At 35.0% G+C, this 20,373-nt stretch overlaps 1 protein-coding gene across 1 annotated transcript in view; it reads left to right on the top strand.

Annotated features, from left to right (window-relative positions):
* Positions 1 to 20,373, top strand: part of UBR3 (ubiquitin protein ligase E3 component n-recognin 3) — a 223,694-nt gene that overhangs the window by 179,856 nt on the left and 23,465 nt on the right. The window contains exons 32-33 of the mRNA XM_057747121.1: positions 8,144 to 8,249; positions 12,647 to 12,750. Of these exons, the coding sequence (XP_057603104.1) occupies positions 8,144 to 8,249; positions 12,647 to 12,750 (210 nt within the window). The remainder of the gene's footprint in view (positions 1 to 8,143; positions 8,250 to 12,646; positions 12,751 to 20,373) is intronic.

Here is a 20,373-nt window from a genome sequence, read left to right as displayed (position 1 = left end):
TATGACATTTGAACAAGATTTTGAAAGATGAGTGAATTTGGAGTTTTTGTTACAAATTGGTACATTTACTGATAAGTACCACCAACTTGGTTAGCAACAGATGTAGGACAAAGCAGATGCAGAAAATGAAGGCATAACTTTTTATTAAGAATAATATTTTATTAAAGTTACTCAGTTAATTTTTTTTTTCTTTTTTTTTCTTTTTTTGGCACACGGGCTTAGTTGCTCCGTGGCATGTGGGATTTTCCTGGAGCAGGGATCAAACCCATGTCCTCTGCATTGGCAGGCGGATTCTTAACCACTGCGCCACCTAGGAAGCCCTCAGTTAATTTCTTCATTCAAGTGATTTGAAAATAGACGTGGAACTCCATAGATTCCAGTGAAGTTCACAGGCTTTCAGTACTTTTTTGCAATGATATTCTTAGTGTGTTTATCAAGCAGAAGTTGTTGAAACCAATGGCTGGGGTGGGGGTGGGAGGAAGAGGTGTCCTTGATAAATTATATTGATAATTAATTGATATAATATTGATAAATTATTAATATTGGATAATTTTTTAAAATGATCTTTAGTTAGATCAACATCTTTCCATATCTTTGGGTCTAAGCTTTCTCTTTATTACTGTAGTTTAACTGAGAAGCCACAGTTCATATCACACATGGATTCCATGATTTTATAGAGATAAAAGTTAAACTTTAGTCAGGAAAGGTTAAGAGGCAAACCCTTGCTTTGACATTTTCATCTGAGGCGCTTTAACTTAATTTTGATATAATATATGATCTTTTTAAGAAATGATGCATGCAGTGGAGAACTGCCTGCTGTGTTTGTTATTCCTAGAAAGCAGTCCAGCTTAGATATGTGCATGTAGCGTGCAGCTCAGCGTAGTTTTAGTTGCTCAGAAAATGAATTTTGGGGGAATTCAGAATTAGAGAAAATTATTTTGATGTTCATATGCAGTATGGCTCCATAAAGATATTGTTTAATAATATCACAAAATTGCTATTAAGTAGTCTGATCTTATTCTTTAACAGTGGTAAAATTCTGATATCTGTGGCTTAGTAAGGTCTTCTTCAAATTTAAGAACTGTGAATTCTTCAAACAGATTGAATCACAGCTTTTATTCTATTATTTTTGTTACCCCATAGCAAAAAGAAAATTTGGCCACCAAATTATTATAATGGTCAAAGTGCGTAAATTGATATAAAAATGTAGAGATTGCTTTCAGACGCCACTCTTCATGAGTAAGCATGTAGTTTAATGGCAAGTTATTTAATCTCATGGGTTCTGTTCCTCATGGTATCCAACCAGAGGATAGTTGTAAGAGCTCAGTTTTACAATGTATGTTCACGTCTTTATGGACTGTGAATCTCAACATTACTGTTTCTATTGCTTCAATACTGCCATTTTCAAATTGGGGCTGGGGGTGGGTAAGGAGATGAGAAGCAAGATACAAGTTAATTTTCAGCATAGTCTTTTTTTTTTTTTTAAAGCACTTAATAACTATTTGTTGACCTGTTAAAAGGCGGGCTTAGAAGGACAGAATGGAATTTATTCCCAAAGACTGATACAGCTTATTTTTGGGGACCAGAATACATTGTTAATTTGGAGAGGCCTGAATTAGGGTGTGGCTTGAGATTTTGAGCTAAGAGGAGTGGCTCCAGCTATTCTTTAAACTCTTTCTGCATGTCCTGTGCTTTGTGGCCCAGGTAGCTAGGCCTTCCTGTGTTCCTGGTATGATTATTCCAGGAACTAAGTACCACAGATAATAATTTCCACCATCAGGGCATAGGAGTGCTGGGATCTTGCTTGGCTTAGGGCAGGGCAGCTCCTTTTTTCAACAGTGTGATGAGAACCGTCTCCCCTATCCTTTAGCTTGAAATGAGGTGCTTAAATTAGACTTGGATTCATGGAGTATGTTTTCTTTGGTAAGGAAGAGATTGGAAGTCCTAAGACCTGACCTTTCTCTTTACGCTGCCTGGGACTACCTATATGTGGAAGCAGAATTATGCACCCCTCCACCCATATTGTCCTGTGCTGTGCTGTGAAGGTGAAGGGGGAGGCTGCTGGTCACTTAAACCTTAAAAGTAGGAGAAGAACAACTCCATGAAACTTATACTATGACACTTCGGGTAACTGGAGAACAATGGCATAATGCGGCTGACAGTGGAGGCGTAGGAACGGCAGGAGGCAGGGGAGGAATCCAGCATGCAAAGTAGGAAAATACTAAAGACAGCCTTTTCTTTTGGTATTTTTGTATTTTCACATGGCAGAATAAAACCTAAGCAAGGAAAGCTCATATACCTTAACCCCTGAAATTCTATGTCCCTTTATTGACTAGAAGCAGCATAGATAGAAAATAAAGAGGGGGAAAAAAAAGAAGCAACATAGAATACAATGCTGGAAGGAACATTGGATTGGAGTTAGACGATTTGAATTCTAGTCCTGTTTGTTATCTGTTGGACTTTAGGAAAGTCACCTAACTTTTTACCTTATTGTGGAAATGGGGATTATGATACCTGTGCTGACTGTCTAACGTATCTGTCATGGTTAATGTAAGGATATGTGAGCTAAAGTATTTTATATGTGTGTGTGTGTGTATACATACACACACATATATATACACACATACATATAATTTTATTGTTATTAATTTTTTCTTAATGCTTTAAAATTCCTACCATGACTGCCACTTTATTCCCTGCCTGCTTTGCCTGGAGTGGTAAGGAATAGGATGGGGAAAGTTTAGTCAGCTCCTGTTACTCCATGGCATGAATCTCCTGTTTGTTGGAAACCAGAGCTACAGATCTTCGCCTTTTCTTAGAGTTGTTCCCAGACCTCACTTGGGTATTCCCTCCATCTTTCCATGGGTAATTTCTCAGGAATTACCTGTGTAGAGGAACCAGGGGGAGCTGACTCTGCTATGAGAGGCGTATACCCACACCAGTTACATTCACAGTAGGGTAAATGAGTCAGAACCATTTCCTCACTTTGACTATTCAGTTACAGAGAAATTGAGATTTTTTTTTTCATGGTAATTTGGCTAGTTGAAATTTTTTTCATTGACAAGTATTTAACCAGTGATAACGACACTGATAGAACTAAAATGTTGAATGATCTAGAAATGCAGACCCAGTTAAGTTTACCTTAGGTAAAATTTAACAGTAGTACAATTTTAGACGGAACCAATTTATGAAAGTCTTTAGGATAACGCTTTCCTTTAATATGTATTTATGTCTTAATGACCAGTGTTATACTAAGAAATAATCTGCCAGTTTAGAATTCTTACATGTTTAGAAATAACTGACAGAAATACAGAATTTCCAAGCTGGTACTGAGCTCAGTAAACATCTGTTTCAAAAGCATTTTTGAAAAATATGTTATGAAAAACATATAACATATAATGAAAACATGTAACAACTTTGTGTTTAATTTCCTTAAGTGGATATTCCTCAAGTCATAAAAATTGGCATAATGATGTTTCTTGTGTGTGGGTGGTATTCATAGCCATACATGTAAAGCTCTTAATTTTACAATAAGGTTGGAGTTATGTTTTTATTTTATAGATTTTTTTGATATAATAGTCTTACTTTAATGTTGATACAGATAGAAGAGATTGCTAAATCTTACCTTTTTGTTCCAGCTGAGAGTTCTTATATTTAAATCTTTGTTGTTTTTTTTTTTTTCAAGGACAAACCAGTCTTTCATTGGTGTTTTCTGCTTTAGTAATGATATGGTTCTCTTGTGACTAAGTACATTATAATACCTTAGACTTGTCCCAGTTGTAAAGAATTTGATTAGATATTGCAGAAAATAGAGTTCATTGTCCCACGTGAGTTGTCACGGCAACCAGCATGGGGAAGAAGATAGCGGGAGCAAGTCAAGCACTGCTTTAGTAGTTAGAGCTGAGAGATCACTCTCTTTGGGGCAGTGAAATTAGGGCTGATTCATTGGCCTCCTTCTTGGTTACTAAGCCAGTGTGTAACCAAGAGAATGTGTAAAACAAGGACTGATCACATCTGTCTCAGGTATGGTATTAGAGAAAAAGTTACAGAGGAGCACTTGAACTGGCTCTTGAAAGATGAATCAGGTTTGCCTGGAGAACAGGAAGATGCTATTCTAGGCTGAGAGAACATCTTGCAAAGACAGTGAGACTGTATGACACAGCAGGGAGCACTTGCTAAAGTAAAGGGAGGAAAGAAGGTTAAGTAATAAACCTGAGAAAGAAGATAGGGGTTATCTCATGAAGGGCTTTCTGTGCCTGTTCTTTCAGTGGTTCACCAACCAATTATGAGATAATATGAATGGATTTATTGTTTACAGGAATTGGAAGGGGGTAAAACAAAAGAGGTAAAGCTGAATGAGGACTTTGTTGAGTAATCTGATTGAGAAATGATGTAGGGGTGGAGTGGAGTAGAAGAGGGGTCATAGGAGGCAGAACCAGCAGGCTATGGAGGGAAAGAATGTGGGAGACGACTCCCAGGTTTTTCCCTGGATGTTTGCGTGGGCTGTGATGTCATTCACTCAAATGGAATCATAAGAGGCAGTGAACATTGGAGCTAGGTGGGGCTGTCTAATCAGTTTAGTTTTGGATATATTGATTTTTGTGGTGCCTGTCAAACATCTGAAGTGCTAGAGAAATTTGTGAATTGTAAACTTACAGGTAGAAGTGGAAGTTGAGCTTAAGTGAAGTAGTGTGTGCAGAATGAGAAGGAAGGAGGGCTAAGAAGGGATCCTTTTTCCTTTCTTATGAAGAATGCCATCTTTTAGAGTTCGGTAGAGGAAGAAGGACACTTACAAGTAACTGAGAAGAAGCTGGGGGAGAACCAAGGAAGAGTGGTACCAAAAGTTCAGGGAAGGAGAGAGAAGAGGTTAAAGATATATGTCAATATTTTGTGTAGAGTGGTAGTGTTATGTGGCGACCTAATGTTTCTAATGTAGTCATAATCTCTAATTTTGGCTGTATTATCTCAAGTTTATAAATATGAAATTTATTATTTGGAATTTATTCTTAGAAACCATATATGTATATACATGTATATATGTGTAAGCACGCTATCTACACACTACAGATGTATGCAGTTGCTATAACTACTATCACTTAAAACCACCAAGATAGTTGGTATTATCCCCGTTTTACAGATAATAAAACTAAGGTAATTTGCCCAAGGACACACGGCTAGTACAGAGCTTGGATTCAAATCCAGGACTTCCTGGATCCTACTAGACAGTGGTGCCTGTTTATTGAAATCACAGCACACCTATAAGTTAGTGATGTTTCTCATTTCTAAACCCTTTTATAAATGTAGATATAACTTTAGAACTTTAAATTGTGTCATTCCAAAAAAAGTTATCTATTCCTTTTGCTGTTGTCATTCAGAACTTTAATAATATGCTTTCTTGTTATAATTGCGTGTCAGCTTTTAAAATGTCATGAACATAGTTGGTGTTTAGTACATTTTTCCATTATTTTTTAGTTTTTAACTTTTTGATATGATCAAAGTTTCTCCTCATCCTATGTCTACTACCCTCAATATTTGTTTAGTATAAAAGATTTTTTTTAAAGCCCTAATTCCTTATTAGAGAATGGTATTTATTTTATTATTTTTATTTTTTATTTTTTTGGCCGCGCCATGTGGCATGCGGGATCTTGGTTCCCTGGCCAGGGATCAAACCCAGGCCCTTGCTAGTGAGAGTGTGGTGTCCTAACCACTGGAACACCAGGAAATTTCCTAAAAGATATTTTTGTTGCTAAATAAATATTAGAGTTCATTTTTACTGATAGGTCTCAGACTAAATTTTGAAAACACAGTGAATTGTATAAACATAGTGAAAAGTATTGATTGTTATTTGGCCTATTCTGTTTCCTGTTGAAGTTATCTGCAATTTCCAGGATTGTATTTGAAAGGTAGATGTACCTCATTAGATATGTTATCATCCTTCAGTTCTAGGTAAAACCAATACCAAAGACCCTTGCTATATTTTATATTGTATGAATAGCTTTAGAAGATACTGCAGGATTACAATCTCAGTTTTCCATAGGAATGGAAAGGGGTGTGTATGTTACAAACGGAATTTTATACTTTTCTTTTAAGCATAAAAATCCCAAGGAGAACTGAAGTGGTAGAAATAACTAAGAAGTAGGAAGTCTTGAATTCTGTTCTTAGCTTTTCCAGTAAATATTAGGGTGACCTGTCAAGGCACTTCCTTTCTCTGGGCCTATTTCCCCATGTGTAAAATGAGGGAATATAAGAAGATGAAAAAAATTTTCTTCTGACATTTGTATTTCTTTAATTACGGTAAAGGCTAGGAAAACAGGCAGATTGCAGCATTACTTTTATGTTGGCCATGGTTTCAATGCAAAGCAGGTTATGAAAATTGCAATGTCTATGCTTTTGATTAAATCAAAACTTCAAGTTAATTGACTTTCGTCTTGAAAAGAAATATTAAAAAGAGCCTATTGATTCACTTAAAACCTGTATAAGAAGAATGCAAAACTCTCCACCTTGAAACTTGAGTTAATCTTAATATTTTCTGCTAGAGGAATTTATTTTTTAAAAACACGTTTAGGTTTTAGACACTTTTTAAAAAGTTATAAATTATGTACTTTGTTAAAAAACAGTCTCGTGTAATTAAATTGAAATAAAATAAAAATGACCAATATAGTTTTCATCATGTTATTTTTCTGCTAAAAATGTCTCTTGTTCTCAGTGTTATCAGTGGAACCAGGTTACTAGAAAAACTGAAAATTTGGGAAACTTGTCTCAAAACTGGGGATGACAGTATTACTTACATGGTAGAATTTTTGTGAAAATAAGTTGAGATAATCTCTGTAAAGTGATTATTAAATAGTGCTTGGCACTAATAAATACTCAGCTAGTATTAACCATTAATAAGATGAAGAAATTTTAAGAGAAGATTTAGACTATACATTGACCTATAGACAGAAGGTGAAGCTTAGATTCTTCTGTTGGTTATGGAGAGACCAGACTGAAACAATTGTAGGTACAAAGTGTTAGGTTCAGCTCCCCTGCCCTCCTCCCATTTCCTCTACCCTGCCCCACAGAGTGGGACATTTATTTCGTTTATCTTATAGCTCTTATGTCTTACAAATAACAAACTACAAATGACAAATAACAAACTACTACCACCACTAATATTACTACTACTACTGCTACTCATAGTGACGGATGTCAGGTTATTCTAAAGTATAGTTGATTTCTAAGTCAGTTGCTCAGAGAAAGTATTCTATAGTTTTGAATATTTTAATTTAGAGAGTGACAACAATATGTTTGTGTCATTTAGCTTTTTTCTGGTTTTAAGGATTAATTTTTAATTACGTGTCAAAAAGTATTATCTGATTTTCTAGAAAGTGACTTTTGATTCAATTTAATTCAAATATTTTGAGTATTAGCAGCAGAGTAATTTAGTCCAGTCCTTGTCATTTATACCAGAAAATGGACATGATATGAAAGCAAAATTTAGGATTTTATTCCCAAATAATTTAAAAGTTTTAGACAAAATGTTTTTCCTAAATGCCGTAGCAGAATTTTGTTGAAAGCTAAGACTGGTAAATTATTGTCATGGTTTAGGTAGAAGAAATGAAAATAGCCAGAATAGTCCTCCTAAATAATATTCTTATTTCCATTATTTTTTTCTTCACATTGAATTAAAAGATGATGACGTCACAATTCAAGCTAAAGAATATTATTTAGGAGAAAATGTTAGGTAAAGAGAGAACTTCACCTAACAGTGGCTTATATGGATATTATTGTCCATTTTACTCAGAGTAGGGTTTTGAAGACGATAGTGGATTTTAGTTAGGAGACCACAATAGTAAGTACAGGTTACCAAGACTGAAGCATAAAGGCAAGGAAAAGTAGGTCTCTGACAGGGGATTAGGAGAACAAACCATTCCTGTATTAAGACTGAGCATAAGGACAGTCCAAATTCTAGTACAATTTATTTGGATATATATTTCAGAGTTTACCTTAAGAGAGAGCATGAAGTAGTTGGTACTTAAATATGGTGAATTAGAAGTATAAGGATAGGGAACAATTCCTTATAAATTAGCTAGAAATTTTGCCTGAATATTGTTCTGGACGAATTTTGTGAACTTTTTAATTACCTTTTCTTCAATTTATTTAGATCAGCTGTTCCATGTATTAGCCTTGCACATGCGGCTTTATAGCATTGATTCTGAGTATAATCCTTGGAGAAAGCTCACGCAGTTACTAGGAGAGATGAATTCACAGTAAGTATTATTGAAAGATTAAATTCAATTAAAACTGTTTTTGAAAAATAGTTAAGTATAAAAACAAGATTGAAGTTCTTTATAAATGCAAATTTTCCTTATGAAACAGAAATGTATAATAAACATTGAAAACAGTTTACCATTATACTTTCTGTAAAAATTTCATAAAAATTCCTACTAAGTGAGAAAGTCTTTTAAAGAATTTCATTGGTTTTTATGCAAACAAAACATTCAAATAGAGGCACGTAATGGCTGGTAGTCCTTCTTCTTATGTCAGCACTGATCAGTGGGTTCAGGTAACCTTAGACTGATCCCTTCATTATAAAGTTCCCCATAGCCTTTCACCTAATGATTTTTGAAACCTGTGATGATTATTGCCTAAATCCAGTATTTCATTAGGTACTGAGAAATAGTGATTTAAAAGAAAGCACAAAAAACCTTCCTTATGATTTATTAGCTAGATTGTTTTTGAAGAACTTTGCCACATCGGCTGTTTGGTTACTCTGAAACATAGATTGGCAAGATGAATGCTTAACTCTTCCCAATTTATAAATCTTCAAAGAAATGAGTTGATGCCCTGACAACTTCCAGTGGTGACTGATAAGTTGTGGTTGTTATGCTCTCATGGATGTTTGTATGCTTGATGTGTTTCACTCCATTTCAGACATTCTTTTCAATGCAAATTGCTTCCTTTTTAGGTTAGTGATAATCACTTTAGGTTGGCTATTGTACTTCAGCACGGCTAAAGTAGTCTTTGATAATGTCTTTGCTTTCTGACACAGTAAGTTGACCCAGGTTTATTTTGTACATTTTCCACTCTGTACCTGGAAATCAGCCATTTCTCCATGTAGTTCCTTTTAATGGGAAATGGTATTTAGACATCACAATCTGGGTGCTGGACTTACCTGGTGGCGCAGTGGTTAAAAATTCACCTGCCAGTACGGGGGACACGAGTTTGATCCCTGGTCCAGGAAGAATCCCACATGCCGTGGAGCAACTGAGTCCCTGCACCACAACTACTGAGTCTGTGCTCTAGAGCCCATGAGCCACAACTACTGAGCCTGTGAGCCGCAACTACTGAAGCCCTCGTGCCTAGAGCCCACAACAAGAGAAGCCACCGCACTAAGAACCCCATGCATCGCAACGAAGAGCCCCCTCTTGCTGCAACTAGAGAAGGTCCATGCACAGCAACGAAGACCCAACACAGCCGGAAAAAAAAAAAAAAAAAACCAATCTGGGTGCTAAGGGGTATCCATAATTACTATGTTGTTATTCCTTATAGGCCATGGACAGGATATTTTTTTAAGGAGAAAAAGATGTTGAGTTCTTACTGGTATTTGCAATTCAGACATAAGATTGTAAGGTTATATTTTGTTTCTTAACTTTTTTTTATTTTCATCTTTTTTCTCTCATTCAGGACTTGGTTCCTAATGATATTAATAACAGCATTACTATTTGCATAACATACAGTATAACTACAATTATTTCTTTTTAAATACCAATATTACTACTAATCATAAGTTCTTTTTGTTCTTAGAATATATACCACTAGGGATATACAGACAAAATACTAATTTTTAGGTCATTTGAAGTAACTTTTTCTTGTGTGGTTATGCCATTGGCTTGATTTATAGTCAGGCTCATTTGTTATCTTTTTTTCCCTCAATATTTAAAGCAGTGGGGCCCAGCCGTAGAATAGAACATAGGTTTGTATATGCTGGAAAGATCGATAAGATACATCAAAAAGAAGTGGGAGGGGATAAATTAGCAGTTTGGGATTAACATATACACACTACTGTATATAAAATAATCAACAAGGACTACTGTATAGCACAGGGAACTCTACTCAATACTGTATAATAACCTATATGGGAAAAGAATCAAGAAGAACAGATATATGTATACGTATAACTGAATCACTTTGCTGTACACCTGAAACTAACACAACATTGTAAATCAACTATACTCCGATGTAAAATAAAAAATTTTTCAAAAGGTAAAAAAAAGATACATTAAAAAACAGAATTTTCAAAATTGTTATAATTCTATTTTTGTTTAATAATAAAATAAACTATGGAATGTTATTAACTCTGAAAAGATTGCCTTTTTTCCCTTGATTTTTAAATTTGAAGTGTATAAAACATATTTTTTCCAAAGTAAAAACTATATAATAAATTCAGAGATATCTATCTTTCATTTCTGTCCATTTGCATTTCTTTTTGTGAACTCCCTAAATCTAGTTGTTGGTCTTTTTCCTCTTCATTTAAAAAATATGTTTATGAATTATGAATATTAGTCCTTTGTGTGATAAGTTGCATATATATATTTCACCAGATTTTCTGTCTTTTTTCTTTGTGTATGATTTTTTTTGCCATACAAAGTTTTATTTTTAATGTAGTCATATTTATTAATCTTTTTTTTAATTAATTCTGAAACTTGATCCATTTTGAATTAGGTCTTTTCCCACTATCTGGTTATAAAGGGATTGATTGATTCATTTTTTTTTTCTTGTAATGAGAACTTTTAAGATTTACTCTCCTAGCAACTTTCAGATATACAATACAGTATTATTAACTGTAGTCACCATGCTGTTCATTACATCCCTATATGTACATTATGTAACTGAAAGTTTGTATCTTTTGACCACCTTGACCATCCCCATCCTCTACCCCCATCCCTGTCTATGCAATCACCAGTCCGTTCTTTGTATCTGTGAGGGCTTTTTGTTTGTTTCTAAGATTCCACATATAAGTGAGATCATATGGTATTTGTTTTTCTCTGTCTGACTTATTCCACCTAACATAATGCCCTCAAGATCCATCTATGTTGTCGCCAATGGCAGGATTTCCTTCTTTTTTTTATGCTGAATAATATTCCATGGTATATATATGCCACAATTTCTTTATCCATTCACTCATTAATGGACGTTTAGACTGTTTCCGTGTCTTGGCTATTGTCAGTAATGCTGCAGTGAACGTGGGGGTGTGTATATCTTTCTCAGTTAGTGTTTTCCTTTCTTTCAGATAAATACCCAGAAGTAGAATCGATAGATCTTATAGTAGTTCTATTTTTTAAATTTTTTGAGGAACCTCCATATTGTTTTTCATAGTGGCTTCACCAATTTACAGTGCCATCAACAGTGCACGAGGGTTTCCTTTTCTCCACATCCTCAGCAACACTTGTTATTTGTTTTCCTTTTGATGATAGCCATTCTGACAGGTGTGAGGTGGTATCTCATTGTGATTTTAATATGCATTTCCCTGGTGATTAGTGACATTGAGCACCTTTTCATGTACCTGATCATCATCTGTATGTCTTTAAAAAAGTATCTATTCAGATTCTCTGCCCATTTTTTTAATTGGACTGTTTTTTGCTGTTGAGTTGTATGAGTTCTTTATGTAGTTTGAATATTAACCTCTTATCAGATGTATGATTCGTCTGATATTTCTGTGGCTTCAGTTTTTACAGTTAGATCTCTATAATCTATTTGGAACTTTTCATAATGTATGGTATATTAATAATAATAATAACCAAAGTTCTGTTCTTGTTGTTATTATTTTTCTGAAACTTTGAAACTGTTAAAAGATTTTATTTAAATTTTATATTAGTCATAAAGTTGAAACAACTTTTAACGAGAGATACCATGCCTTTTTAAAAAAATATATTTATTTATTTATTTATTTATTTATTTATTTAATTGGCTGTGTTGGGTCTTCATTTCTGCATACGGGCTTTCTCTAGTTGCGGCGCACGGGAGCCACTCCTCATTGTGGTGCACAGGCTCCTCATTGTGGTGGCCTCTCTTGTTACAGAGCACAGACTCTAGGCGTGTGATCTTCAGTAGTTGTGGCACACGGGCTTAGTTGCTTCATGGCATGTGGAATCTTCCTGGGGCAGGGATTGAACCCGTGTCCCCTGCATTGGCAGGCTGATTCTTACCCACTGCGCCACCTAGGAAGTCCTGATCATGCGTTTTCAATGTAACTTGCTTGTGAATTTTTTTTTTAATAACATGAACATTTATTCTTTAGTATGAAGTTTGTGATAGCAGGTGTCCTACATGCCACCCCATTTGTAGTGACACTAATCCTCTTACGTTCCATTTAATGCTTTGTTTGATTAATCTAAGAGATCAGAAAGACTCATAATCCAGTTAATATTATTAAGACCTAATAAATTTTCTATGTAATTTTTTCATATTAGGCAGAGTCAAGGAAATATGTGAGCCTAAAAGATTATATTTTTAGGCAAGAAATATGGCTCCAACTTTTTCGTTTGAGATTTCTCAGTTGCTTATGAAAGGTTGATTTCTGTTCCATAGACATATATGTGAAATATAAAATGAACAAGAAAGAAGATACAGTACAGTCTAAAGTGACTGTGCATTTTTCTTTTAGGCTGGGAAATGAGGAGCAACAGCCTGAGGTTCCAATTCTTTACCATGATGTTACATCCCTTTTGCTCATCCAGATCTTAATGATGCCACAACCCTTACGCAAAGGTATGTCTTTATAATTTAGATTCTTAGATTATATTGTGTATATAATGAATATTTTAAAAATTATGGGCATAGAACATTGAATCTGATGGAAATGTTCTGAGGTAAATAGCATTATAATCATGTATATCTAAAGAAGATGACAGTGAAATAGTTTTTTTCCCTGTGGGTCTATTTTTAGCTTTTTAGTCAATAATAAGATAAAGACATGGGGAAATCACTCTGAAAATCTTTTTTTTTAATTAAAATGATATAAAAATGTGAAAAATAGAGCGAACTGTCAGCCTTAATGCCTCCACCGTATCTACATGCATACATATTCAAAATGTGATGACCCATTATTTTAAATTATTTTAAATGTTATATTAGAAACACTTTAATTATTGTTCCATAGTTGTATGAGTTCTACGAGGTTTTTTTTATGTTTTGGATACTGACCTTTTATTGGACATATTGTTTGCAGATATCTTCTTCCATTCGGCTGGCTACTTTTTAGTTTTGTTGCTAGTTTCCTTTGCTGTGCAAAAGCTTTTTAGTTTGCTATAGTCCCATTTGTTTAATTTTTGCTTTTGTTTCCCTTGCCCAAGGAGACATATCTAAAAAAAAATATCGCTAACAGCGATGTCAAAGAGTGTATTTGCCTTTGTTTTCTTCTAGGAGTTCTATGGTTTCAGGTCTTAGATTTAAGTCTGTAATCCATTTTTGAGTTTATTTTTGTGTATGTTGTGAGAAGGTAGTTCAATTTGATTCTTTTGCACGTGACTGTCCAGTTTTCCTAGCAGCATTTGTTAAAGAAACTGTCATTCCCCATCGTGCATTCTTGCCTTCTTTGTCATAAATTAATTGACCATATACATGTGGGTTTATTTCTGGGCAGGAAAGTCAGTTTAAATGCTTGATTTCTTTATTTACCAGTTTTCAGAAAAAAAGAAATTTTAAGCATCCTTCAAAGGTGATTTTTTTTTGTTTTTTATAATTATTATGGATTCGTGGATTTTAACAAATGTGATGTCTTTTAGTTCTAGTATAGAATAATAACTGTTTAAACATTGTGTTTGGTTTGTGTTGGCTTGTGTCCTATTGATATGACCCCAGTAGTCTTTGATAGCTTCTTTAGACTGAGGCTTTTAAATCTGTGGTTTAGGCATTCATTAGGCTTCAGGAAATCCATGAATCTCCCAAAATGATATAAAAAAATTGTACTTTCTTTTTTCTGGGAAGTTGCGTATCTCTTACCATATTTTCAAAAGAATCTTGACCCCTAAAAGTGAGTTATTTATAAATTCTCTTGAGGACTTTTGGTCAAAAGGCAAATAAATAGTTCTATAATAAGGAATGGCAGTAAGGAAATTGCTTTTGAGTAGTTGTAGAGTCAGATGCAGATTTTCACAGGATGAGAAATGAGAGGGAGATGAGAGGACAGAGGAAATGAGCAGGGAGAGTTATCAAGAATGAATGTGCGGAGAGAACAGACGCTATATGTGCACATAATTCAAAGGGTTATTTTTTGTTTGTTTTTAAGCTAGGAGAGTATTGAGCATGTTTAAATGTTTGCCATTTCTCCCTTATTCACGTAATAACTCCTGGCGCTCCTTTACCTTAAGAATTACCCTCTCCTGGGAAGCCTTTTTCTTGGGTGTCCCTTTTTCCCTTTCTCAATTAGCTTGTTCATGGTTCTATTTTGACACTTGTCTCTTTGTCATAATAGTAGATTTTCTTTAATATCACTCTCTCTAGACTATATCAATTCCTCCAGGACGAGCACCATTATGTGTTTCCCTTGTGCCTACCTGGTACATAATATGCTCAGTAAATGCTTGTGGAATGGAGGTGTTAAATATCCACTTGTCTTATTTTCTGGTAAATTGCTTATTTTCTCTTTTGAAATTCAAGAAACCCATTACTTTCGTTTGAATCTTTATATCTTATATTGTGATCACTTCTATATAATGTTCTTCAGGAATGTTGGCAGTTGTTAGACCCAAACTTCAGTTGCCCTGAAGTTTACCCAAGGGAACAGCACTAACTACCTTATTTGTTGTTAGATGGACTTGGGATCTTTTCTCAGTTCTGTGTTGATTAAGGCAAAGAAAGTCTTATTAAACTGTTTGGATTCTTCACTCATCAGAGGGAAAATAAACTTGAGCTTATCACAAAAAAAGCACATCACAAGTTGTTTTTTTGTTGTAGACTAGACGTTTTGAAGAGAATCAGAGCACGTTAGTTAATAACTCAGGTCATAAAACAAGACTAAGATTTGATGTGTGCAAAGTGCTTTATGGAAGCATTGGAGTAGTGTGTTTTTTTACAAAAAAATTTCATGGTAATTTTAGGAAAAAAAGTGTCTGATACTGTCTTCAGATTATGTCCTATTTACTTGTGTGATTTTTCACATTTGGGTTTTATTATTTTGTATATACTCTATCCTGTCCTAAAAGAAACTTGGAACATTTTGTATCACCTTAACTCTGAAACAGTTAATGGAAAAGAAAGTTTTGCAAACATCTGAATGCACCTTGTCTCCTTTTGTCACCTGCACTAAGCCTGGCACTTGTAGGCAAGCCAGGAAATAAATGGTTGTTTGTTGAATTATTGTATCTCTCCAGGAGATTATAGATTCCCTGGATTACTCTTGCAAAGCACAGTAGAAATATCGTTGCATAGAGTGCGTACTTACTAAATATTTAATTGTGTGATTTTTGAAAATTTCTTGTGTTTTCATGCCTTACCGACTGAAGAAAATCTGGTTCACTCAGATTGCATTTGTGTCATTCCAGAATCAAGCTGTTGTCTCAGCTTGACAGCAGTGTCCTTTGAACTATATTCCTGGTTTTGGATCTTTATCTTGATGAAAAAAAAATTGGAAATATGGATAAAGATTTACATTTGATATCTCTTTAAAAAGTTGTTTAATTTTATGAATTATAATGTTTCAAATACTTAACGATGATGAATTGTATGCTAATAACAAAATGATGACTTCATCTTCTGAAATAGTGTGATGAGACAGAGGTGGCATCTACTTAGCAGTTCAGTCCTCACAGCAATTTAGAATGTGAAGTAAAGAAATAATTTTCATTTGTGATTCTAAGGAAAAATTCACGTTTTAAAGAGCCTCAGGTTGACGTTTCTACCTTACCAAACTCTTTATCTTATGTGATCAATAGGGGCAAGCTTTTATTATTGAGCCCTTGAAAGTGCCTTGTCTCCCCACCACATTCCTTTTTCTTATCATGCACTGTAAAACTTATAATCTTAAAAACTTTAAAAACTTAAAAACTTCATAAGCTTATAAAACTTAAAATCTATCCCATTGTTTAAAGTCTGTTTGCTTCTAAGGCATTTCAAATAAATATTGATCTTTCTTTGTTTACCCCCAGGTGGGTTGACAGTGGATTTTTGTTTTTTTAAAAAACAAACATTGAGAGTAGATGTCCAATTATTTTTTCTCCTTTTGAAATTTTGATAATTATATTGGAAGGGCTTTGTTCTCTGTTGTAACCTTGGAAGATAATAACCTGTTGGCTTAATATACACATCAAATGAGTGAGTCCTTGTTTTTTTCCTAAGTCCCTAAAAGACTAATTTCACATGTGGCAAGTATTCAGTAAATAAATATTTCTTAAATGAATGAGTGAATGTGAGAACTTAAGCTTAATTTGTGACTTTAAACTGCCAGTTTAAATATTTTTAAAATGATGATAATGAAGGGAGACAAAGTAAGGAAAAAAATTAGCACTTTGCTAACAAAAAGATAAAATTGCACTTAAAGTAGCTGTCATTTCTTTAAATGCATCATTTCTTTTTAATTCAAAATTAATTATAGTTTATAATGGGAAGAAACTATATGTGAGTGGTATTTCTAGGCAATGTAAATGACTTCCTGGTTAAAATAATTTTGTTTGTGCTTAGTAGACAGATTCTGTAATTTTTATCATTCTATTAAAACATTTAATTGTCATGAAATACTTTTTAAATTTTATTTTTTTTTAATAAATTTATTTATTTATTGGCTGCTCTGGGTCTTCATTGCTGCACGTGGGCTTTCTCTAGTTATGGTGAGCAGGGGCTACTCTTTGTTGTTGTGTGCGGGCTTCTCATTGTGGTGGCTTCTCTTGCTGCAGAGCACTGGCTCTAGGCACACGGGCTTCAGTTGTGGCACGTGGGCTCAGTAGTTGTGGCTCATGGGCTCTAGAGCGCAGGCTCAGTAGTTGTGGTGCATGGGCTTAGTTGCTTTGCGGCATATGGGATCTTCCCAGCACAGGGATTGAACCCATGTCCCCTGCATTGGCAGGCAGATTCTTAACCACTGCACCACTAGGGAAGCCCCAGTGAAATACTCTTTTTTTTAAATTTTGATGATACCATCCTTTCCTGGTTTTCCTCCTATTTCTTTTTCTACTCATTTTCAAGGCTCCTTTCCATTCACCTCTTCCTCTTACCATTCTTTGAGTTGTTCCTTGGTTCCTGACCGCTTCTCAGTTTTACCTTCTTTCCCACAGCATGAGCTGTACCTATTCTTTGAAGATTCCCAAATATCTAGCTCCAGTCTACAGCTCCCTGGTGAGCTGCAGCTTTCTACACATGCTTCAAACTCAACATATTATAACATTAATTCATTTTCTTCCTATCCAAACTTACTCTTTTCCTCTATTTTTCGTTTTAGTCAGTACTACTACTATTTACTCTTTGTAAAATGAGAGACTACCATTATTTTCTACCTCCAAAGCTCTACCAAATCCTGTCATTTCTGTCATCTGAATATTACTCTAATTCGACCCATTCTTTCCATCAGGCTATCTAATTTGACTATGCTAAAGTACTTTTGCTATCTGCTAATAGGTGTTCTTGCCTCTAGTCTTGTTTTAGTCCCTTTCTCCTAAGAAGTAGGAGTGAATATTTTAAAATTCATATCTAATATTATCACTATCCAGCTTAAAATTACTTCTCATTGCCCAGTCTAGGTTCTGTAAGTCAAATGCTTATAGATATCAAACAAGTAACATAAATGATAATATAATAACAACACATATTTACTGATTGCCATTGCCAGTCACTGTGTTAAACATTTAAGTGTGTAAACCATATTTCACTTAATCCCTTTAAAGTAGGTGATATTATCCACATTTAACAGATGAAAAAATAAAAGCAGAGTGTTTAACTAACTTGCCTAAAATCAGAAGAGTCAGAATTTAAATCTAGACAGTTTGGCTTCATAGCCTAAATTGATTCTTAACAATAATGTCTTTGGTTTGATATAATTGAGAGTTGGGGACTGTGGCCAAAAGGACAGTTACTATTCAGCTCCAGATAATTTATAGTCTAGTTACATTGGACAGTTTACAGTTCTTGAAAGTCTTGGGCTCTTCTTGTGACTCTTGTAAAAACAACTTCCTCTGTCTGGAATGCCCCTTTCCTTGCCTCATTCCATCTTTACCTTCCTTATTATGGCTTATTTCTCCTCATCATTCAAGACTAACTCTCCTCGTTGGGGCAGGAGGCTTTAATTTTTTTCCTCCTCCTGTTTGCTCCTGTCATACCCTGTACATACATATAACCATCTGTCTCTCTCACTATCCAGACTGTTAAGTCCTTATTGTCTATAACCTGGCATGTGTTAGGTACCTAGGTGTTAAGATATTTAGAGATCAGTTTAGAGCTAGCTTATAAGCACAAAGAAAGAGCACTGATGGACTCACATAACCAAACTGTAAGAGTTGGTGGTCTTAAGGATGACCAGAACCAGAGCTTCAGATGCTGGCAGGGTTCTTGCCATCTTGGGTCTGGCCTTCTCTCTGTGGATCTGCTGCATTCGGTCTTGCCTTAGATGGTCTCTGCCATAGAGCAAGAGCATGCCCCTGATATTTCCACACTCACATCTTTACACCTTTCCTTTATCTCCGGTTAGAAAAGTCCCAGATAGGTACTCTGACTGGTTCAGCTCGTATCAGAGTTCCCACCCCAGCCCATCAACATTGGTAAGAGACAGCGTGTGTGTGTGCAGGCACACTACACACACATACACAGAAACACACTCAAATTAAAATCAGATTTTCCTAAGGGCATGATTTTTAAGGTATCATCTGACTAACTTAAGAGTTAGCCAGGCTGTGAGGAGGGAGTGTTTCCACTTGTACAGAGACCCAATGGAAGGATGCCAAATACTTCTTTTAAAAAGAGCAGTCTTGCTGTAATAAACAAACAAAAAAGATTGCAAGGGGGAGGTAATGCAGATGAACCACTGTGCATAAAAGAGTTAATTAGGAAGGCCTGACTGCATCCTTTGAAAAGCCTTCCAAGGTAGGTCCTTGACTGGTATCTGGGAACTTTGATTTTGGGAGGGTTTCTACCATCCCACTGATAAGAGTGGCTCTCTGTAAGCAAACAATGTGGTTTATGCTGAACATACCTGCTTTCTTCCTGGGAATCTAGAACTTTGGTATGTGCTAGGCAATGGGTTACCTATGTGACCTGCTCCCAATAAAAATCTTGGACCGAGTCTCTTAACGAGCTTCCCTGGTATATATTTCACACATGCTGTCACAACAACACATTGCTGGGGGAATTAAGCACATCCTATGTGACTGCAGGGAGAGGACTTTTGAAATTTTCCTTTGGACTTTACCCAGTATGCCTTTTCCTTTTGCTGTTGTACTTTTTTTTTTTTTGGCTGTAATAAATCATAGGACTGCGCTGAGTCTTGTGACACGTCTTCCTAGTGAACCATCAAATCTGGAAATGGTCCTGGGAACTCCCACACAATTATTTAAGCTGGAATTTGTAAGTCTAGGCAAGAAACAATGGAAGCATGGTTCAGGGTGTTGGAGCTGACTCAAAGATATTTTAAAAGAATTGACAGGATTTGGTGATTTTTGTAATATGGGGCGATAGGAAAGTATCAAGGATGTCTATAAGTTTCTGAATTTAGCGTCCAAGTGGTTATAGTAACCATTTACTAGGGGAGTAGCGTACCATGATAGAGGGAATAACTGATCTGTATGAACTCAGTTGTCCAACTGAGACTATTATGAGGATTGAGAGGAGGCATTTGAAGAAATTTTTTGTTATATTAAATGTATATATATTATGATGATTAAGTTACCATTAAGTACCTAATATGTGCCAGACATTTTACATATTGTTATTACTGTTTTTGCATTTTTATAGTTTTCATTGAGTTTTAAAATTCAATTAGTGTACTTAAAATATTGGGATTTCTTTTTTTTTTTTTTTTTGGTAACTTTAGAAGCTCTGTATTGTATTGTACTATTCTTTATAAGATACATATCAAATTAGAAGCAGGTAAAGTGTTGGTTTTGAACACTCAGACTCCCAGACATTGTTATTAAGCACATGATGTCCAGTAAGGGGATTTGCCAAGGTTACATAGTTATTCTGAGGTTGAAATAGAGCATACTTCCCACTATGCTAAAAGCCTCATTTTGCATATTATGTAGATGAATAAAGGCAATTTGATTTCATAATTTCAGATCTGTTAGGCAGAAAATATAATATCATATTGTTATTTTGTTACTTAAGTGTTAAACAAAAACCAGTTACACATGCAAGAAAAGGCATGTATTTGTGAAATTATTCTTGAGTACAAAAATGTCTAGATTCCACAGA

This window comes from Hippopotamus amphibius, chromosome 8, assembly GCF_030028045.1.
Source record: "Hippopotamus amphibius kiboko isolate mHipAmp2 chromosome 8, mHipAmp2.hap2, whole genome shotgun sequence".
NCBI lineage: Eukaryota > Metazoa > Chordata > Mammalia > Artiodactyla > Hippopotamidae > Hippopotamus > Hippopotamus amphibius.
Note: the sequence above shows the minus strand (reverse complement) of the source record. Positions and strands in the feature narration are given on the sequence as shown.